The sequence below is a fragment of the Euwallacea similis genome, chromosome 23, assembly GCF_039881205.1.
Source record: "Euwallacea similis isolate ESF13 chromosome 23, ESF131.1, whole genome shotgun sequence".
NCBI classification, from domain to species: Eukaryota; Metazoa; Arthropoda; class Insecta; order Coleoptera; family Curculionidae; genus Euwallacea; species Euwallacea similis.
Window position 1 is genome coordinate 2,931,461 of NC_089631.1, and position 22,099 is coordinate 2,953,559.

Here is a 22,099-nt window from a genome sequence, read left to right on the forward strand (position 1 = left end):
GTCTAGTAATGGTCTGCATATGGCTTTATATATTTTAGTTGCTGTTCTTGTGCTGATGCCTTTGTCTTTATACGTAAGTGATCGAAAATGTTTTGTCCGTTTAATGATGTCCCCTCTCGTGTTCCGTACGTGTTGAGTGAATTTTATTCTCTTGTCTATTGTAATTCCTAGCTATTTCACGTGGTTTGTTGACTCAGTTGTGTGTCCGTCTGCCATTATTTTTGGGGAGTTGCTTTTAATTTGGTGGTTTGAGAGTAAAAGTTGGTTTTTAGTGGCGTTTGGTGTTAGTCTCCATTTATAAAACCATGTCATTGTATCGTCCGTCAGAATCTGCAGCCTCTCCACTGCCCTCCCAGTAGTTCTGTCGTGCACTACAAGTGCGGTATCGTCAGCATATTGTAGTATGTATGCTGTGTGGTCTATCTGTTTTTTGTCCTGTAGTGCGTGGTTGTATATGTCATGGCAGTACACGTTATACAGCAAGGGTGAAGGAGGCAACCCTTGAGGGAGACCTTGTTCTGGGAAAAACGGGAAGGAAAGGGTGTTGTCTATTCGTACTTCCAGATGTCTGTTTTCAAGTAGATTTTTGATGATGTGAAGTAAGTATTGTGGTGTTCCAAGTTCGGATAGTTTGTATAGTAGTCCCTTGTGCCAGACGCTGTCAAAGGCTCTATTGATGTCCACGAACAAACCAGCGGTCCTCCCGCCGTTTAGATGTGTCGTTTGTATGTTGCTAGTCAAGACAAAGAGTGGGTGTATAGTTGAGTGATTTTGTCTAAAGCCAAACTGATACGCTGGTATATGTTTCCCAATAAGTTTTTGAAGTCTGTTTTTTATTATGTGTTCAAAAACCTTACTTAGTACCGGGAGCAGTGTAATTGGTCAATAGTTCTGAGTTTGTGTGTTGTCCAGTCCGTTTTTTGGAATAGATATTATTATTCCGTTTTTCCATACATCCGGGATTGTGTTATTTATGATGCAGTTGTTCATTTTGTTTCGTAAGACTTCGTGTGTTTCTGGTGACAGGCTTTTCAGAGTTTTACCTTTAATTTTGTCCTTTCCAGGTGCTGTGTTCTTAATGTGAATTAGTGCTTCGTCGTATTCAGTCTCTGTAATTAACTCGTATTTATGATTTGATGTGTTGTTAAAATAGTTATAGTGCCAGTCATTCACCTTGATCCTGTTCTGTTCGTCAAATTTTGGATTTGTAGTGTTGTTGAAGGGCTTCTGGAAGTATCTGGCAAATGCATCAGCTTTATCTTTGTCCATGTACCGTTCTGTTCCGTCCTCGTTTATTATGCCAATCGCATTTGTTCTCTTGTAGCTTGATAGTTTTTTTATTTGTAGCCAGTATGTTTTCCCTTTATTTTGTTCGATTTCTTGGCATGCCTCTAACCATTTTTCCTGTCTGTATTGAGTTCTTAGCGTTTTACCTTCCTGTTAAGGTTATTTAATGTTCTTTTTAATTCGTCGTCTTTTGTTCGCATATACAGTTTGAGTAGTTCCCTTTTGTGTTTAATAAGTCTCAGTATGAATGTAGGTAAGGTATGTTTATAGATACTGTTTTTCTGCCGAGGAGAGAATTCCTCTATTGCCGATGTCAGTTGTAGTTGGATGTTATCAAGGGAGATTGGCTGCGTCTGCGTCAGGATATATTCATGTATGCGTTGTTCACCTTGTCTGTGTCGGTTTTGTTTAGATTGAATTCCTGGACTTTTAGATTTACAGGGGGCCTTCCATATGTGTGTAGAAAGTCAATTCCAAAGGTCATAGCCAAATGGTCTGAGCCAAGTTCGTTAGTCAGGTTTACCTTGTTTATGTCCTTCTTAACGTTCCTTGTGAAAAGTAAGACATCTGGTGTTGAATCTTGGTTCTGTGGTATCATAAATGTCGGTGGTGTATATTGTTTTATGAAGTCCGAATTTCCCAAAATTGAATTAAGTTGTTTAGTTTTGTCTCTGTTAAGATTAAGGTCTCCGATAATGATTGCGTATTTGTATAGGCATGCCTTAGTCAAAATGTTTTGTTCAATGTTTGAGAGTGGATGTATGTATACTAGGAAAATATGTAATTTGTCGTCTAGGTATGGTATTGTAAAGTGAAGACAGTCGTTCAGAGGATTATTTAGGGAGGGAGGATTAGCTTTGCCTAGCTTTGCTTTTGGTCTCAACAAGACCGTTGCGCCCCCTCTAGCATTGTTAATACTGCTGCCGTGCTTGCATATGTATGTACTGCCAGTCTCTGTATGTCGGAGTTTGTCCCATTTTGGTTTTGGTTTCTACAAACATGCAGCAGTCTATGTCATTTCGTTCTACGTAGTTGAAAGTCAGATGTTTTTTACGGGTCAGTCCGTTGATGTTGGCGTAAAGTAATTTTAAAGTGAATGTTCTACATTTGTTACTGTTTGTCTTAGTTCATCCTGGTGGAGTTCAGTGTGGGAACTCCTGTCAGGCAGGAGCATATCTATCATTAGAATATATATATGATTTCCGAAGAAAACAACCGAGGTGTCAATGCTGAAATCCTCTATAAATTGTTTACGCATTTTTTTAATTAGTTCTTCTCTATTATTATTGTTTGATTTGTTGAATTGATGTTTGTATTTATTTAATATGTGATCGTGTGTTGTTATAGGCATGTGAATTCTATTTCCTTCCGTAATGGTTTTTGACACCTCGGCCGTTCTCCTGTTAAGGCACTTGATTTTAACGTTAGGAATACCATCGATCGGAGCCGTAGGTCTTTTTGGGCATCTCATGCTCCACGCGGCATGGCTCTCTGAGTTGCATGCAGTGCACTTCTCGGGGAGAGGCGATTCGCATTTGGATGTAGGGTGTGGTCCTTGGCACTTGCTGCATTTAGTTGGTGTCTTGCAATCTTCAGTCCGGCAACCTCAAAAAGGTTGCATCTGCCACATGGTGCTGGAATAGGCGCTGGTGGTTTACTCTTCACTATTCTGAATACCCTACCCAGGAAGTACACGGAACGGTCGTTCATTAGCTTTTCGTATGTCGCTAGGTCTCCTGTTATTAATCTCATCATGAGCGTAGGTGTTCCTCTCTGTCGTGAAATAATTCTCTTGCAGAATCTGATGTGGAGAGACAGTTTTTTCAGATGTTTTAGGAACATTTCATCTGTTATATCCAAGTCTACCCCTGTTGCTACAGCTGCGTACGACGGTGATATTAGGCAATCAGAACTGTACTTCTGCATTGCTGTAGTAATGCTATTACGCTGTAGTTTAAAAGATGATACCACTTTTCGATCGATGAGTAGTTGGAGGGATTCAATGGTTTTGATATCATCGTTCGTTTTGATGAGAAAGTTGTTTTCTTGTTTAATTATAATGTCCATATTGTTCGGATTGAGTTCTTCCCATTTTATGGCGAATTCCACTCTTGTAGTTGCGGCAGTTGTAAAAATGGTTATGGTGTGGGCGAAATTCATGTGGTGTGGATATTGTGGTAGTTGGAGTTGGGTTATTGGGTGCTCGGTCCATTGCTGGTCTTTTTGTTTGGTTGGTTGGAGTTGTAGGTGTTGTAGGGGCAGAATTAGGCTTCCTGCCCCTTTTCTTTGACTTTAGTTTTTGAAAGCCATCCTGAGAGTTCCGGTCCGACTCCGAGTCTTGCGAACTGCCGGGGTGCATCCTTTTTTACAAAGGGCCCCGGTATATTTATTAATCTAACGACGAAGTCCGCCCGAATCTTCAATTTTCGGTACACGTCCTATCCGCACAGAGGCTGCCACAGAACTCAGAAAATTATGATAAAGTACAAAATTTCATTCATTTATCTCGAAATATTTTGAAAATATTAATAATAAACCATCCTTAGGAACCACCCTTTCACACCCTGTACATCGAAAACGAAGCCTTTCGATATACAGTGTGACCCATTTGTTTTGAGGTTAATTTGGAAAAAGTTTATTAATTGTGCGATATAACACGGATTTTTTTTTATTGTAGAGCTTAATAAATTGCACATTTTCAGCAAAATGACTTAGTTGTGATATAAAATTCAAGGCCTACTATGACAGTTTCTAGAAGCAAAATTTTAATAAATTATATTAGCGATTTTTTAAGAAAAAAACCATGCACCCACTAGATAGAGCACCCCTCAAAACGGGCCTGTACAAAATTTTATCGAAAAATTTTAAGTAGTAACGATTGTGTAGAAGAATTAAAAATGCAAACTAGGTAATTATTTATTTAAAAAATTTATAGTTTATAACAATTTAGTTATGGTTTTAAGCTTATACAGACCAAATAAAACAAAAAAAAAGTGAAAATTACATCACAAGAAACAATTAAAGTTTTGTAACTTCTACCAACACACCATTTTCTCCAATGCACTTGTCATTTCTTTTGCGTATGTTCAAAGTTACATTTCGTATTTACTGTGGAGTAATTTCCACATAAGTACAGATTATTCTAGCTTGTAGTTCTTGTAAATTTTGGAGACTTAACTTATACTCTTTTTCTTTAAGTAGACCACAAAAAAAAATCTAACGAGGTTAAATCCGGGGATCTCGGAGGCCACTTGAAGAAAGAACTGTTTCGCCCTATCCAACAGTTTTCGAAATTTACATTTAGCCAGTTTCCTATCAAGCAAGCATTATGAATAGGATTACTATCTAATTATAACTTCAAATTAAGACGGTATCTTAATGGTAAATCATCTATTGCGTTTCTAAACTCATTTTTAAGAAAATTAAAAAACCCATTAAAAACCGCATTCAAATTACCGTCAAAGAAAAAAGGACCAATTATTCTGTCGCATAATATTCCATACCAAACATTAATTTTTTGAGAATATTGTCTCCTTGCATTTATAATGAATTCTAGATTTTGAGCTGACCAGTTACGACAATTTTGACTCGAAACCACCCCATTTGTGGTAAAGGTGGCTTCGTCAGTGAATAAAATTTCGTTTAAAAAGGTACCATTGTTTAAATATTCTCCTTGGAACCAATAGCAAAATTCTAATTTTCTTTCTTTATCTCCTGGTTCCAACATATGGAAAAAATTTAGCTTAAAAACTTATTTTGTTTTGTCTTAGGCATCTTCTTATACTTTATAATTAAGGTCGAAACTAGGCGTTCTAATATTATTTTCGGGATTGTTAACATATTGCAAAATTTGTTTGTTATTTTGAAAAAGTCTACGACGTCCATTTTGCCTCGTTTTAAGCAAAATTTTGGAAACCAATCGAGTTTCATTGAAAATATTATTTATACGCTGCACAGTACTTCGACTTACTGGTCTATCTGGATATCTTATGTTGAATTCTGCCGCAGCTTCTGCTGCCAAACGCACGTTGTCGCCATCAAGACGAACAATTTCTGTTTTTTCTTTAATATTTAAATTTTTCATAATTATAATGATTAATAATTTAATTTGTATTAAGTACTAACAAGTTCTAATATCGATTTAGACTTCATTTGTTTAACAGTTAATATAAACACTTAAATTGTTTTTCATAGCCAGCTATGAATTTTTGAAAATAAATAAGTACCTAGGGTGCATTTTTAATTCTTCTACAAACCCGTTATTACTTAAAATTTTTCGATAAAATTTTGTACAGGCCCGTTTTGAGGGGTGCTCAATCTAGTGGCGTGCATAGATTTTTTTTTAAATCGCTAATATGATTTATTAAAATTTTGCTTCTACAAACTGTCATAGTAGGCCTTGAATTTTATATCACAACTAGGCCATTTTGCTGAAAATGTGCAATTTATCAAAATTTAGAATTAAAAAAAATCCAGGTTAAACCATACAATTAATAAACTTTTTACAGATTGACCCCAAAACAAATCGGTCGCACTGTTTATATGAAGTTTTCATCATATTTTGGGATCTAAAATATATGGTTAAATTTATGGCACTATATCCAGAGACACCTTGTATTTTCATTGCGGTAACGCTCAATGATGTGTTGAGCAGTTGATGGATATCTATTATATTTACCATTTTGAATATGCCCCTTTGACTGTATGATTGTAGTGGATCAGAAATAAGTTTCTTTCACTGATCGTCGTTTAATAATCCATTCTTATGTAGTTTTGTTGAACTGATTGGCATAATGCCGTGAAATATTAAACTAAGTAAAAAGTAATTGCAAAATCAATGCCCACTTCGTAAATTAAAATTGACACGTTTTTTGGCGTTTCTTTTTAATTACATCACTTAAGCTGTGATATTTAAATAGAACGTAAAGTTCAATAAATATATAATGTTACTTAAGAGTGGCACATCTAAGTAAAATATTAACTTACACGCTTTCAGAACACTTAAATATATTAATTTAATATCAGTATATTATTTTTCCAAAATAAATATTGTACCACTGAGGGAAATTATCTTTTTGCAATGCGGACTACATCATTTAAGCTGTGAACCACCGTATGTTTCTCGAAATGGAGCGTTAACGTGGCCAAATAAGTATCATCAATCAGTGATTCGTCATTATAAAAAGGAAAATCTTATAGAAAAGTAGTTCCAATAATTAACAGAAGTTTTACTATAATTGAGAGTATAGTTAAACGGTTTAAAAATGACAACAGAGTGTCCAATAAACTTAGGGAAAGACCTAAAAAAAATTTTAATTCGTACGATGAATGAGGGATTTTACGAAAAATAAATGAAGATCCAAAGAGTCCCGAAGCCCGAAACTTACTGATGAAATTGAAAAAAATTAAAAAAAGAAAGGAAGTCCTTAAACGATGAGAAATTTATTGAAGGAACATAATTTTCATAGGAGAATAGCTCATAGGAAGCCATTTATTAGCAAAGTAAATAATAGTCAAACGTGTAAGTTTTACATAAATATACAGGGTGGCGCACTTCACCTCCCGTCTCCTATAGCTCGGTTATCATTGACAGTAGGATTTCGATATTTTGTATACTTTACCTGTGTCTTAGGACGTACTCCAGGAAAATATTTCTAATTATACAGGGTGTCCCAAAAAAGTGTGACGATACCGAACTTTTTTTTTTTAATGGAACACCCTATTTTTTTTCACATTTAAATGCTTTCTATGATTGTCTACATATTCCTAAAATTTTGTTAAGATCGGTTAAATAATACCAGCGAAAAAAATTAAAAACTGAAAAAAATTACATTTGCGCCTCTAGCTTGAAAAAATAATAAAAAATAGAGATAATGTCTATGTAAAGAAACTACTCAAGATGCTTATTAAGCATGGTTTAATAGTTTTATTAAAAAAGTTTCGATGATCGATATTGTACAGGGTCTTCAAAATTTAGCGTCACATTTTTCAAACTTCAAAGTGTTTTATTTTTCTTATTTTAAATTGGGACCCTCGTATATTTTAATTTAGTTCGATGCAGAATTCAAAAACAAACATTTTTCGAATTACATGTCTGTCGCAATTCTTAACCCTTCGAGAGTTGTTCGCGGAAAACCATTCCAATAGTAATTAAATTGATTAAAAAACTACGGTTGCTATGACAAACGAATTATTTATAGGACTTATTTTATAATTACAAATATCTTACAACCATTACACATCTAAAGTATGTGTTCGAAATTTTTTTTCGAATTTGTTCAAAGCCACCTTCGATTTTTTTATGAATTGCAGAAGGTTACAAGACCTTCCATAGTCGTCTTAATTTGTGTCTTCAACAGAACGGAGGACATTTCGAACACATACTTTAGATGTGTAATGGTTGTAAGATATTTGTAATTATAAAATAAGTCCTATAAATAATTCGTTTGTCATAGCAACCGTAGTTTTTTAATCAATTTAATTACTATTGGAATGGTTTTCCGCGAACAACTCTCGAAGGGTTAAGAATTGCGACAGACATGTAATTCGAAAAATGTTTGTTTTTGAATTCTGCATCGAACTAAATTAAAATATACGGGGGTCCCAATTTAAAATAAGAAAAATAAAACACTTTGAAGTTTGAAAAATGTGACGCTAAATTTTGAAGACCCTGTACAATATCGATCATCGAAACTTTTTTAATAAAACTATTAAACCATGCTTAATAAGCATCTTGAGTAGTTTCTTTACATAGACATTATCTCTATTTTTTATTATTTTTTCAAGCTAGAGGCGCAAATGTAATTTTTTTCAGTTTTTAATTTTTTTCGCTGGTATTATTTAACCGATCTTAACAAAATTTTAGGAATATGTAGACAATCATAGAAAGCATTTAAATGTGAAAAAAAATAGGGTGTTCCATTAAAAAAAAAAAGTTCGGTATCGTCACACTTTTTTGGGACACCCTATATACAGTAATGTTCGCTTATAACGAACCCCAAGGGACCGTAGTAAATAGTTCGTTATAACCGAAGTTCGCTATAAGCAATAAATGGTGTTATGATTGTTTTTTTAATTAATACATAACTCACTTTATTTACATACATATATATTTTAAAAAAGTCAACAAGTAACATTCTTCAACTAGTAACCAATTTAAATAATACATATTTGTTAAATTTAACAACACTTTTTAGGAATTAGAAAGAAAAAAATCGCTAATTTTGGTTTGTTTTATTGTGGTGAAATGAATTTCATTTATATGTAATTCCACATGGGCTATTCCATCGAGAACATTTTGTGAAGTATTTCGCGATTGAAGAAATTGACGAATACTAGAAACATATCGAAGTGCTTCTGTGGTTGTAGGAACGGATATTATTTCATTATTCTCATATGCTGCATCTTCGTCTTCCTCATCATCATCATAAGTGTCAGATGCAGAAGACACAGACGCAATAATGGCATTATCGTCTAAAAACTCAACGCTCACAAGATTGTCATCCACATGAACAAATTCATGAAAATCGTTGTTGGTTTGAAGAAAATCCTCTTGAATATCGGTTTTATTTTTGCATTGATTTTTTTTAAGCCATTCGACTAATGGTAAGTCATCATCTGAATCAAAATTCTCATTTTCGAGAAAACCGGCATGTCGAAAACAATTTCTAATCGTTTGCTTTGACACCTTTTGCCATGCCATATGAATAAAGCGTATTGCATCCAAAAGAGTAATAATAAATTTTTCCTTACCACTATCCATACAAGATATCATTTCCGAGAGGAGGAGTCGTCGATAATGACTCTTTAGACTATGGATAACACCCTGATCCATGGGTTGTAATTTAGAACTAGTGTTTGGTGGCATAAACACTAACGTAATCCACATCAAATTTTTAACATCGGGATGAGCCGGACAATTATCCACTAACAATATGATTTTTCTTTTTTTACGGCGTAATTCTTCATCCCATTCACGTAATGCATTTATAAAAATCTCTGAATTCGTCCATGCCCTTTTATTGGACTTATAAGTTACTGGCAATTGTACAATATTCTTAAAACATCTAGGGTTTCTAGATTTTCCAATTACCAATAACTTTCTTTTTTCGGATCCTGTCAAATTCGCTACAACAAATATAGTGATTCTTTCTTTGGAAAGCTTTCCACCTTCACAGGTTTGCCCTTTAAACTTTAGTGTTCTATCAGGTGTAAGCTTGAAGAATAAACCGGTTCCATCTCCATTGAAGATGTCCTCATCCTTAAAGTTTGACCTAATTATTGGCCATTTGTTTTGCAGCCAGTCATCTACAATGTTCATATCAACTGAAGTCGATTCTCCAGCAATTCTTCCACTCGTAATATTATGCCTTCTTTTGAACCTTTCGATCCAGCTTCTATTAAATTTCGGTTCCTGGTTTCCGGACACCTTACTTGCAAAATCTTCAGCTTTTGATTGTAATATAGCACCGCTAACAATTGCGTTATTATTTCTTTGTTGAGAAAACCATTTTAAGAGTCTTTGGTCAACTTCATAATTATTGGGCTTTTTGATTTTTTTTACATTTGAATGTTGTCCACTTTCGAAGGTTTTTAGGATTGTTTCTTTATTTTTCCAAATTGTTGCAACCTAAAATTACATATGTATAGTCAAATTTTAATTCGTATTAATACTATTTCAAATTACATAATTTATTACAAAGCCGGAAAATTACTGGAATAACAAAAAAAAATATCTGTGAACATTGCATATTTTATTGTTCTTACCGTTGATTTACTTAATCCCATTTCTGAACAAATTTCACTCTGTTTGGCATGTCTCTGCAACCGTTTAACAATGTCATATTTACAATTTAAAGTTAAAGCTTTACGTTTTTTTTTTTTAATGATATAACTCATGATTTTTTTAACGAACGAATTCTTTAAACGCTATCAATATACTGGAACAACTGTGTCGTTTGTGTCAGCAATTTGCTTCAAACGATTTTGGACTTTCCCCGAGAATTGTTTACTTTTCTTCTTTGGGATTTCGGTAAAATCCCGCGTTAAGTTCGTTATAACCGTAAAGATTTTCTATTCTTCTAAAAATTTAAGGTTCGTTATAAGCGAAAGTTCGTTGTAAGCGGGTTCGTTGTAAGCGGGTTCGTTATAAATGACAAAAATAACATACGTTTAAATGTACTTGAGTTCGTACTTCATAGATTAGTTCGTTATAACCGAAAGTTCGTTATAAGCGGGTTCGTTATAAGCGAACATTACTGTAATTAGAAATATTTTCCTGGAGTACGTCCTAAGACACAGGTAAAGTATACAAAATATCGAAATCCTACTGTCAATGATAACCGAGCTATAGGAGACGGGAGGTGAAGTGCGCCACCCTGTATAGAGAAAAGAATTTTAATTTTTGCAAGAACGTTATTTTCAGGGATGAATTTAGATTCACACTAACATATTCACATTTAACACATTCGGTTCCAATGTGCAACATGAGGTATGGAGAAAAGGGAATGAATGCCTTGAGGAAAAAAAGTTATACGCCACTGTGAAACACAATGGCGGTTCTGTTTGTGTTTGGAGCTGTATGTCGCAGCAGGTCCAGGAAAATTACATTTCATCGAAGGTATTATGAATCAAGACGTTTATTTGTATATTTTAAAACAAAATTTGAAGAGTGTCTTTCAGTTGGGTCTTGAAAACGCTTATATTTTATCAAGATAACAAACCAAGACTACAAAGTTCAATTCTAATTGTTCTATAACTGCCCAAAAGTGATAGATATACCTCAAGAAAGTCCAGATCTGAACGTAATAGAAAATTGTGATTTAAAAAATCAATCAGAAAAAATCACATTTCCAATAAAGAAGATCTTAAATAAGCCCTTCAAAAAGAATGGGACAATATCCAAACATACTTTTGTGGAAAATTAGTTTCTTTAGAGATTGCTTCGGGCGCTTCGGTGCGGGCAGGACGTGCATATCTAGCCGTAGCGGTATAAACAATCGTTTTTTATCCAATTTATCGCTTTTTGCCGGAATATATTCAAATATCTGTTTCTACAACACATACGGTCAGCTCGTACCATACGGGGGGGTGCCCCAAAAGTGGTATGTTCCTGGGGAGCTCGCAGGAGTCCGAGTCGGACCGGGCGTCCCAGGAGGATGAGTTCAAGAAACCCAAATCCAAGAAGAGAGGCAGGAAACCCAAGGCCACCCCATCCACACCCACAACCCCTACTCCAAACTCCAAGAGGCCCGCATTCGATACCAGCGCAACAGCTTCCTCAGCCAGACAGGACGAAGGAATAACATCACCAACAACGAACACACCTCCAAGACAACCAACATTCTCCTATACGTTTATGGTTCTGGCAGCTCCCTCAATGACCAGGGTCCAACTAGCACTAGAATGGGAAAAGGTAAATAACAAAAACAAGGACATCATCATTAAGCAAGACACAAGCTTCCTGGTCAAAACCAACGACGAGAGGAAAGCACATGAAGGACTCCAAACTCTAGTGCTACAGAAAGCTATAACCTCCTTTAAACTATTGAACACGCCCACCGCAACATCAAAACTAACAAGCACCATCCGTCACATTACACCTTCCTACTCAGTGGTTGCCACGGGGGTAGAGCTCGACATTACGGACAAGATGTTCTTGCGAAACCTCGAAAGGTTACAACTGAAAATACGGTTCTGCAAACGTATCATTTCCAGGCAGAGAGGAGCACCGACACTTATGATGCGGTTAATCACGGGCGACCTTAAGACGTACGAGCAACTGATTACGGATAGGATGGTTCACTTCCTCGGCCGTATCTACAGGATCGTGGAAAGCAAGCCCCCTGCGCCAATCCCCTCACCATGCGGCAAGTGCAGTTCGTTTGAGCACCGCACTGAGGACTGCAAGAGGCCCATAAGCTGCAGCAAGTGCCAGGGTAATCATCCAACAACGGCATGCACATCACCGCTTCCCATCAGGTGTGCCACGTGCAACGCTGCGGACCACGCGGCTTGGAGCATGAAGTGCCCGCGAAGACCGACAGCTCCTATTGAGGGTATCCCAAACGTTAGGATCAAGTGTCTCAACAGGAAGTCCGCCGAGGTCTCAAAGACTATAACGAATGAAAGCAGAGTTCACTCTCCTATTACCACACACGACTATATCATCAACAAATACAAACATCAACTGAACAAAACAAACAACAATAATCGAGAGGAACTTCTGAAAAAACTTAACAAACAATGCATAGAGGACTTCAACATTGAGACCTCGGTGGTATTCTTCGGGTCCCACATGTACATACTCATGTTTGACCTTCTCCTGCCCAACCGAATTTCCCCAACAGAACCCCGCGATCAACTTAAACAAACAATCACAAATACGGACCATTCAATCTAAAGCTAATATACGCCAACATTAATGGACTGTACCACAAAAAACACACTATATACAACTACATTGAACGGAACAAGACGGACTGTTGCATGTTCGTCGAAACCAAGACTAAACTTGGACAAACGCCAACTTACGGAGACTGGCAGTACATTTGCAGACATGGTAACGCGAATTACAATGCTAGGGGCGGAGCAGCTGTACTACTCAAGCCCAACATAAAATTGGGGAAGGCAAACCCTCCTGCTTTGAACAATCTCTTAAATGATTGCCTTCACTTTACAATTCCCTACCTGAACGACCTTATCCATATATTCCTAGTATACATACATCCTCATTCCAGCATTGAACAAAACGTACTGACCAAAGCGTGCCTGTACAAGTACGCAATTATTATCGGTGATTTTAACCCTAACCGTAGCAAGACTGCACAGCTAAACAAATTTCTGGAAAATTCAGACTTTGTTAAACAACAGACGCCACCTACATTTTTGATGCCTGGAAACCCAGACTCAACGCCGGACTTATTACTGCACACAGCCAACCTCACTAATATCATAAATGACGTCGACTTAACAAACGAATTGGGATCGGACCATTTGGCCATTACGTTTAACATAGACCTTGGACAGGCCCAACCTACGGCTATGTCGAAAGACACCCGGAAACTGGATCTACACAGAACCGACATAGAAAAGGTAAAACAACACATACATGGCTACATTCAAGCGCAGACAGGGACGTGTACTATAGGAAACTTTCAACAACAATTAACATCAGCTATAGAGAAATTTTCACCTTACGTAAAAAATACTTTCTTCCAACACACGCTACCCAAATTCATACTGAGACTGATCAAAAGGAAAAGAGAACTGTACAGACTATATACACAAACACAAGATCCTGATGTTAAAAGAAAGCTAAATGAACTCAACAGGAACGTCAAGACACTGATATACCAGTACAAACAAGACAAGTGGCTGGAAGCTTGCCAAGAAATCGAACGGGACAATGGGAAAACATACTGGCGGAAAGTCAAAAAACTTGCACGATACAAGAAAAACAGTACGATCGGAACAATACATGAGGACGGAGCTGAACTGCACACTGACAAAGACGTTGCGGACGCATTTGCCAGACACTTCCAAAGAGCGTTTTCCACATCGACAAATCCCAATTTTGAAGAACAAAATTGGACCTCCATAAATGACTGGTATGACAGATACTTTTCAAACAACAAAAACCACCCATACCAACTAATTACAGACGTTGAATACGAGGAAGCACTGACACGCAGCAAAAACACAGCTCCTGGAAAGGACAACATTAAAAGCAACATACTGAAAAACCTAACTAAACAGACGCACAAGCTCATACTGGAACTGCTCAATGACTGCATTAGAACGAACACGATACCGGAAAATTGGAAAGCGGGAATAATAATACCTATTCCAAAAACAGTACTGGAAAACACACAAGCACAAGACTACAGACCTATAACACTGCTCCCAACGTTAAGCAAAATATTCGAAAGCATCATAAAAACGAGATTGCAAAATTTGATTGGACAACATATACCAACATATCAATTCGGCTTTAAAATCATGCACTCGACGATACACCCACTTTTTGTACTGACCAACAACGTACAAACTACACATCTGGACAACAACAAAACTGCCTGTCTCTTTATGGACATAAATAAAGCCTTTGACAGTGTCTGGCACAAAGGACTATTATACAAACTACACAAACTTAACACACCTAATTACTTAATACACACTATAAGGAATCTAATAGAAAACCGACAACTGCAGGTACGCATTAACAACATCCTCTCCTTCACCTTCTTCCCAGAACAAGGACTCCCACAGGGATCTCCGCTCGCGCCGTTTCTCTACAACATCTACTGCCACGACATCTACAACCACAACATACAGGACAAAAATCATTTTAACAAAACAGCATACATACTACAATACGCCGACGATACTGCACTAATTGCACATGACAGAACTACAACTAAGGCTGTTGCAAGACTGCAGACACTAACAAACAATACAATGACGTGGTTTTACAAATGGAGACTAACACCAAACGTCGCGAAAAACCAACTACTACTAACACATCATCGAATTAAAGATAACTCCCCGACAATAATAACAGACGGACAAAGAACAACACCAAAACAAGAAGTAAAATACCTCGGTATAATACTTGACCAAAAACTGAAATTTACAAAACACGTACAAAACGTAAGATCGGAGGTTATTAAAAGAGCAAAGCACTTCAGAGGACTTACGTACAAGGACAAAGGAGTCAGTACTAAAACCGCAACCAATATATACAAAGCGATCTGCAGACCGTTACTAGACTACGGACACATATTGAGAGCGAATGCTTCAGTCAAGACAAAAAAACACATACAGGTAACAGAACAAATTGCACTAAGACTAATAACAAAAATTAGACACCCTCAAAACCCCTTGCACAACCCTTCCAACGAACTCCTGTATGAACGCACACAACTGACTAAAATAACGGAAAGACTAACGCATCTAGAAGCGAAATGGAGGGACAACCATCACAATTGGACTTTACTGTACCTCTTTTGCCTAACAAGACAGACGAGACAACACCGATTCCTGTTCCCCTCTAAAACCCTGCTGGACTACTTCATGGAGTGAGTTTTTCATTTTTCCGGCTGTCTAATTGTTTGTTTTCTTCCCTTCTATTAGTTTTAATACCTTTAAGTTGTATTTCACGGGCAGAAAGACCACATTGGTCGATAGCCCATTTCTTAATTGAGAAATAAAGATTATATATATATATATATATATATATACAGTGTGACCCACTTAAGAGCGGGACACCCCTGTAAAATTTTTATTTGTGGTTCGATTTTGATCATTTTTTTATATGTTGTAGGGCATCAAAAACTCTATTTTGTGACAAGTTCTTGTTACGCTCGCTTAAAATCTAAGGTCTACTTTGCCCCTTTCTTATGACGAAATTTTAAGAAAAGACATTAGGGAATTTTTTATTTTAAATTTAGCTTCAGTAATAACTTTAGAATTATTCAAAATGGCTGTATTTCAAATTTCGTTAAAAAATGTTTATCCATAAAAAAGTTGTAGAACAATTAAATTTTATTTAATTTAAATTAATTAATGATTCAATGTGAAAAAAAAATTGTAACGAAAAGAGATTTAATTCATTTTAAAAAACACTTGCTTCGATTAAGCTACCGTTCAACTGGATACATTTCTCGTATCTTCTTCTAGTATTACTCATTACTTTTCTGAGAGATAAGGGAGTAATTTCTTCACAGGCGCGTCTCAACCTTATGCATAGTTCTTCTCTATTTCTGGGGCGGTTTTTATATACTTTTTGCCCAAGAGTACCCCACAAAAAGAAATCTAAAGGGGTCAGGTCCGGTGATCTGGGTGGCCATTGTATTAATGGACTATTCCGTCCGATCCATTGATTGGGAAAGTTTGTATTTAGCCACTGCCGAACAATTTTCGCGTTATGTATAGGACTTCCATCAAGTTGAAAGTACATGTTACTTGTGTATAATAGTGGAAGATTGTCAATCGCATTGGATAATTCATTTCTCAATAGTTCTAAAAAACTTGCAGAATTCATATTGCCCTCAAGAAAAAATGGACCGATAAGTTTGTCATAGATTATTCCACACCAAACATTTACTTTTTGGGAATATTGACTTTTGCAGTTGATAATCCAGCGTGGATTTTCATGAGACCAAAATCTACAATTCTGTGAAGAAACTATCCCGTTAGTAGTAAATGTAGCTTCGTCACTAAATAGAATACATTTTAGAAAATTGTTGTTATCTTGATACTCCCCTTGCGCCCACAAACAAAATTCCAATCTTCTGTTCTTGTCTCCTTCCTCCAAAGTATGCAGAAATTTTGGTTTAAATGGCTTAATTTTATTCTTTTTCAGGCATCGACGAATCTTTTCCCTCGGTACATTTAAATCTAAACTTGCTATTCTTAATGTAGCATGTGGGTTATTAGTAAAATAATTTAAAATTGCGATTTCTGTATCACCTTCATTTCTATTTCCAGGACGGTTGTTTTTTAACAATTATCTATCAACGGCTCCAGTTTCATTAAATGTACGATTTATTCGATTCACTGTACTTTTAGTAATCGGACGTCGATTAGGATATCTTGTGTTAAATATTCTAGTCACTTCCCTTACACTTCTGTCATTGTCACCAGAAAGACGCACTATTTCAATTTTTTCCCTTAAAGTTAATTGATTATTCATATCTGAACTTTTTCTTCAATCAAAAACAGTTAAATTTTCTTCTAAACCACCAAGAACTGGTTTATTTATTTACAAAAAGACAATTGCATTGTATTTAATGACAAGGATAAAACAAGTGACTTAACTATGTTTATTGGATCCGTACTCAGCCAACTTGACCAAAAATTATTACATCCAGATGGTTCAATAAATTTAAAATTGGATTGCTCTACAACTTTTTTATGGATAAACATTTTTTAACGAAATTTGAAATACAGCCATTTTGAATAATTCTAAAGTTATTACTGAAGCTAAATTTAAAATAAAAAATTCCCTAATGTCTTTTCTTAAAATTTCGTCATAAGAAAGGGGCAAAGTAGACCTTAGATTTTAAGCGAGCGTAACAAGAACTTGTCACAAAATAGAGTTTTTGATGCCCTACAACATATAAAAAAATGATCAAAATCGAACCACAAATAAAAATTTTACAGGGGTGTCCCGCTCTTAAGTGGGTCACACTGTATATATAGTTTCTTTAATAAATTAAATAGATTAAAAGATATATATGTATATACTTATAGATTGACCAACCAATAGAATAAGAAACCAATAAATTAAAAGCAGTGTTAAAAAGCTAGGATTTGCTCAATGCTTATTAAGTTTCTTTGATTTCGTTTATATGATTTTTTTAAAATAATGCATGAGTTTCATTTTGATTATGAATAATTTGATATAATTTACTTTTTCATTACTATGTATTTAAGAGAATTTTTTCTTTATATTTGAGACAATCTCAGATTAAAATATAAAATTAAACAGTTGTTCTAACACAATATTTTTATTCTTTTAATAAAGTTAATGCATAATGTTGAGGTGTCTTAATTTTCCTTTGACTGACTGTACGTATCACTATCGCTCATATGTAGAGCAACTTTTTAAATTTGTTGTTTTTTCTATAATAACATGAATTTAATATAATCTATTATATTAATTATTAATTAAAAATATAAATAAATATATTAATGTTAAAGTTCATTTGTTAAAAATTTTTAAACTATAAAATAAACAACAAAATTCTAAAACATACGGGGCAAAAGTAGAGCAATTAAAACATTTTCTATATTTTCCCTTACAAACTAAATCTTTTATTTAGTATCTAGTAGCATATCCTTTATTTTTAATTACTGCCCAATATCTGTTGTTCATGGAATTTAATATTTTCTCAATATACTCTTCAGATATTGAGTTTCAAGTATTTTGCACTTCTTTGAACAAATCCACTATTTTTGTTATTCTTTTCTCATTAATTCAATGTCAATTTTATCCCAAAGGTTTTCTATAGGGTTCAGATCGAGACTTTGAGCCGGCTAAGTCATCACATCAACGTTATATACGGTGAACCACTCTTTGATAAATTTGGAAATATGCATCGGGTCGTTGTGTTGGAACGTTTACGAAAGGCTTATATTTTCTTCTGCCCAGGGTAGCATGTTGTTTTTCAGAATATTTTTATAAACATATCGCTCCATAATACCATTAATTTTTAGTAATGGACCCATTCCAAACCCTTCGAAACACTTTCAAATTATAATACCGCCACCTCCATGTTTAACCATCTATTTAAGATATTTTGGACTAAACCGTTCATTAATTGGTATGCTGACTCACCAAATTTCGCCTGATTTGAACAGTTTAAATCGACATTCATCTGAAAAAAAGGACAGTTTTCCATTTTTCATATCACCAGTTTATATACTCTTTCGCAAAATGCAATATAGCCCATCTATTTTTCTTTGAGATGTAAATTTTCTTTACAGATTTTCTCCCGTATAAACCAGCGCTTTTTAATTTTCATTATGTGGTACTCAGTGATACTAAAACACATAACTCTTGTTCTATGCGATTTGCACTCTTGAACAAATCCTGGATGGATAACATTTTAATTCTTCTCTCCATTACTCTATCAGTTTTTCGTTTTCAACCACACTTCCGAAGTTCATCTAAGGTTCCCCTATTTTTAAGGTTAGAAATCACCATTGATATTATTGATTTATTTAAATTTAAATCCTTTACAATTTTACACTGATTTTTACTACTCAAATGAAATTTTCCTAAGATTTTTTCTTTCAACTGTGTGATGTGATAAATAAACCCCTCTTGGCATCTTGAAATATTTTTAATCAATACTGTTAGTGGCAAAGTCGATATCACACAATAATATAAATAAACAAATTACTTGTTCTACATATAAACCCTACGAAAAACAAAATAATCTGAAAAAAGGGCATCAACAAAATATATTCAAAACATATTTAAAAATATATACAGGGTGTTTCCTAGATGTTAGACAAAAATTTAGGGGGCTATTCTCTAAGCAATTTAAAAAAAAATTTTGTTCTTCGATGATTTTTGGAAAAACGCTTTGTTTCCTAGATACAAGGTGATAAATGTTTTTCATGAAACTTATTAAAAGCTACAATCATTGTTCAAAATGACTGCCGCCAGCTTGGATGCGTGTTTCTAATCTTCTTCTCCCTCATTGACAGCCAAACTCTTTCAAAAATACCAGGACTGTTTATTACTGAATTGCACCCATCAATTATGCAATTTCTTAAATCTTCTAGGTTTTACACTAAAATAGTGTAAACTAATGAATTTGAATGACCCCATAGAAAATAGTCCAGAGGGTTCAAGTCTGGGGATCTAGCTGGCCATAAGTGATGTCCACCACGACCAATCCAGAAATCTCCATATGTTTCCATTAAAAATTCGCGAGCAATCCTACTAAAATGCGCTGGTGCTCCATCGTGCATCAACCACATTGCATTTCTGATTACCAATGGTACATCTTCAAGGAATTCAGGAAGCGATTATTCCAAAAAATTACGATTTACTAGTACTGTTTTTAAGATTCACACTATCTTGCTACACTTATTTTAATCATTTTAATAAAAAAGAAAAAATTTAGTCAATAAACATTTATGACCTTTTATCTAGGGAACAAATTATTTTTCCTAAAATCGTCAAAGAATTAAAAAAAATCTGAAAGTTACTCAGAGAATAGTCTCCTAAATTTTTGCCTAACATTTAGGAAACACCCTGTATATGTACCTTTATAATATTTGAACAAATAAGAAATATATTTTATTCATTCTAAAAAATATTTTTTGGAAACATGTTTATTTTAAATTTTTAATTAGCTGCTCTACATATGAGCGATAGTGTAGCTACAGCATAAGCAAAAGTTACATTTTTGTGTAATTACCCTAGCACCCAGATTATTTTAACCCATTATACCAATTACCATCCCATTAGTAAATTTTTGTTTGAAAGCATCTCAACAACTAATCCCCTGGCAGTCGACGTGCGACAATGGATCATTAGAACCTGTATCTTGTAGGACCGTGAATTATAGAACTTAATGGACGCTTATGGTTACGGGTTCGAAACAGGCGGATTACATCTCCATGTGTGGTTTGAATCATTTTACCAGTCTACCTACATGTAGTAAAATTGATAACCACAGGTGCAAGACGAAAACAACATAGTGCCAAGGTCCCTGGGAATGGGACATTAAATTTCTAAATAGTAGATCAGTCCATAATGTCCAGTTCTGTCGTAATATATATAATTCGCGGCCGGAGTTGTCTTTTTGTGAAGACTTTACTCAACCCATGTAGCCCCAATTCTAATGCAACGTTTTTATGTTTTCACACATTACAGTGTATGAAGTTGGCGGGAGGATTGAAGGGCCCGCTTTGTGATAATGACGGTTCACTTTATCAGGGGAAAATTAAATTGCTCTCTCTGTTCCAAAATAAGGTATATCTTTTCGATTCAAATTTGTTTCGAAATAAGATGTACAAAAGTTTTAGCAGATAACTTTAGAGTTTTGAAAGAATTATGAAGACATTAATTATTTTTCTTATCAACCTAATTAATAACATTACTGATAATATTTTGGGTATTTGTGAAAACGTTATCGGCGCAATGTAATGATGTAGGAACCCTGCCTTCACGGCGAAGTTTGACTTTACTCATATGAGAAATTAAATAATTGTTTTCACCTCCAACCGTCATTATTTGCTTTATATAACCTTGTGAAGTTAGGAAAATGTTTTCCAATTTATCTTTTTTTAATCGATCGAACGCCAGTTGCATGCAATAAATAAACTTTTCAATGCTTTTCGGAGATTATTCATATTGAAGTGATTGAATTAAGTTAAAACAACGGAGATCTGAAACATTCAAATTGGGCTATTTGGTGGTTGTGATCTGACTAATATTTCAACTATTACTAAATCCTTTACTTTACTGAACTTCTTAATCATTATTATTAAAATGAGGCTTTACATTATCTTGCTGTATACAGGAAAGAACCTTTCCGGACACCCTGTATAAATTGTTTTTTTTTTAGTAGATGTCGGAAACTTGACTTTAATTGCAGGAATAACATTCTTCAAAATTATTTTTTTGCATTCTGCAGTATTGACGCATTTAAAACTTTTTACTGTTTCGTTTTGCTTCTTCAGTAAAAATGATCAACCAAATTCTCAATTTTAAGTCCAAATTTTGTTTTCTATGGACATACCATTGAGGTCTTGCTACTGTAGGCATGAACATCATTTTTGTTACGAATTGCTTATTTTTGCTAGCTTTCTGGCAATTTTTCATCCAGACTAACATAATAGGAACGTTTTTCCTGGGTAAGGTAAAACCATATTTCGCCTATATGAACATAGTTAAACAAGCCTTCGAAATATCCATTGAGTTTAACCATCGAAATGCAATATTCTAAGCGGGCAAGCTCATTTTGATCAGTCAGTAAAAGTTTGCCTGTCGATGAAATGCGTTTAAAATCGTTACTCTTTTTAAATCTTTAGAATAAAGTTGATCTTGGATCTTTACTGCGCATGCCAAGTTGCAAAAAGTGCCCCGCTCAAAGGCACAGTTTTGATTTCTTCGTATTTTCTAAAAACTTTTTATGTTTTCGAGCACAATTTTTTTTAAATGATGGAAACATTTTATCATCAGAACATTGCTGTTTTGCTTTTTGTCACATTTTAGATATGGTTAGACGCGTAACGTAATTTTTTTTTGCAACTTGATTTATTGTTCCGCGTTGAAGTTTATTTGATT

At 34.9% G+C, this 22,099-nt stretch overlaps 3 protein-coding genes across 4 annotated transcripts in view; 1 reads left to right on the forward strand and 2 right to left on the reverse strand.

The window, feature by feature from the left end:
* sl (small wing phospholipase C gamma 1) overlaps positions 1-22,099 on the reverse strand; it is a 44,738-nt gene that overhangs the window by 12,670 nt on the left and 9,969 nt on the right. The gene's annotated exons all lie outside the window — the stretch shown is intronic.
* LOC136416514 (tigger transposable element-derived protein 4-like) lies at positions 8,261-10,201 on the reverse strand. 2 transcript variants are annotated; one of them, XM_066401707.1, is made up of 3 exons: positions 10,054-10,201; positions 9,040-9,916; positions 8,261-8,760 (listed from the first exon to the last, which is right to left on the reverse strand). In XM_066401707.1, the coding sequence occupies exons 1-3, from the start codon at positions 10,183-10,185 to the stop codon at positions 8,480-8,482; spliced, it is 1,290 nt and encodes a 429-aa protein (XP_066257804.1). In that variant the 5' UTR covers positions 10,186-10,201; the 3' UTR covers positions 8,261-8,479. The 2 variants fall into 2 exon arrangements, with proteins under 2 accessions (XP_066257804.1, XP_066257803.1); XM_066401706.1 differs by having other exon boundaries at positions 8,261-9,916.
* LOC136416501 (uncharacterized) lies at positions 11,393-12,688 on the forward strand. The gene has a single exon (XM_066401697.1). It carries the CDS (start codon positions 11,393-11,395, stop codon positions 12,686-12,688), a length of 1,296 nt encoding a protein of 431 aa, XP_066257794.1.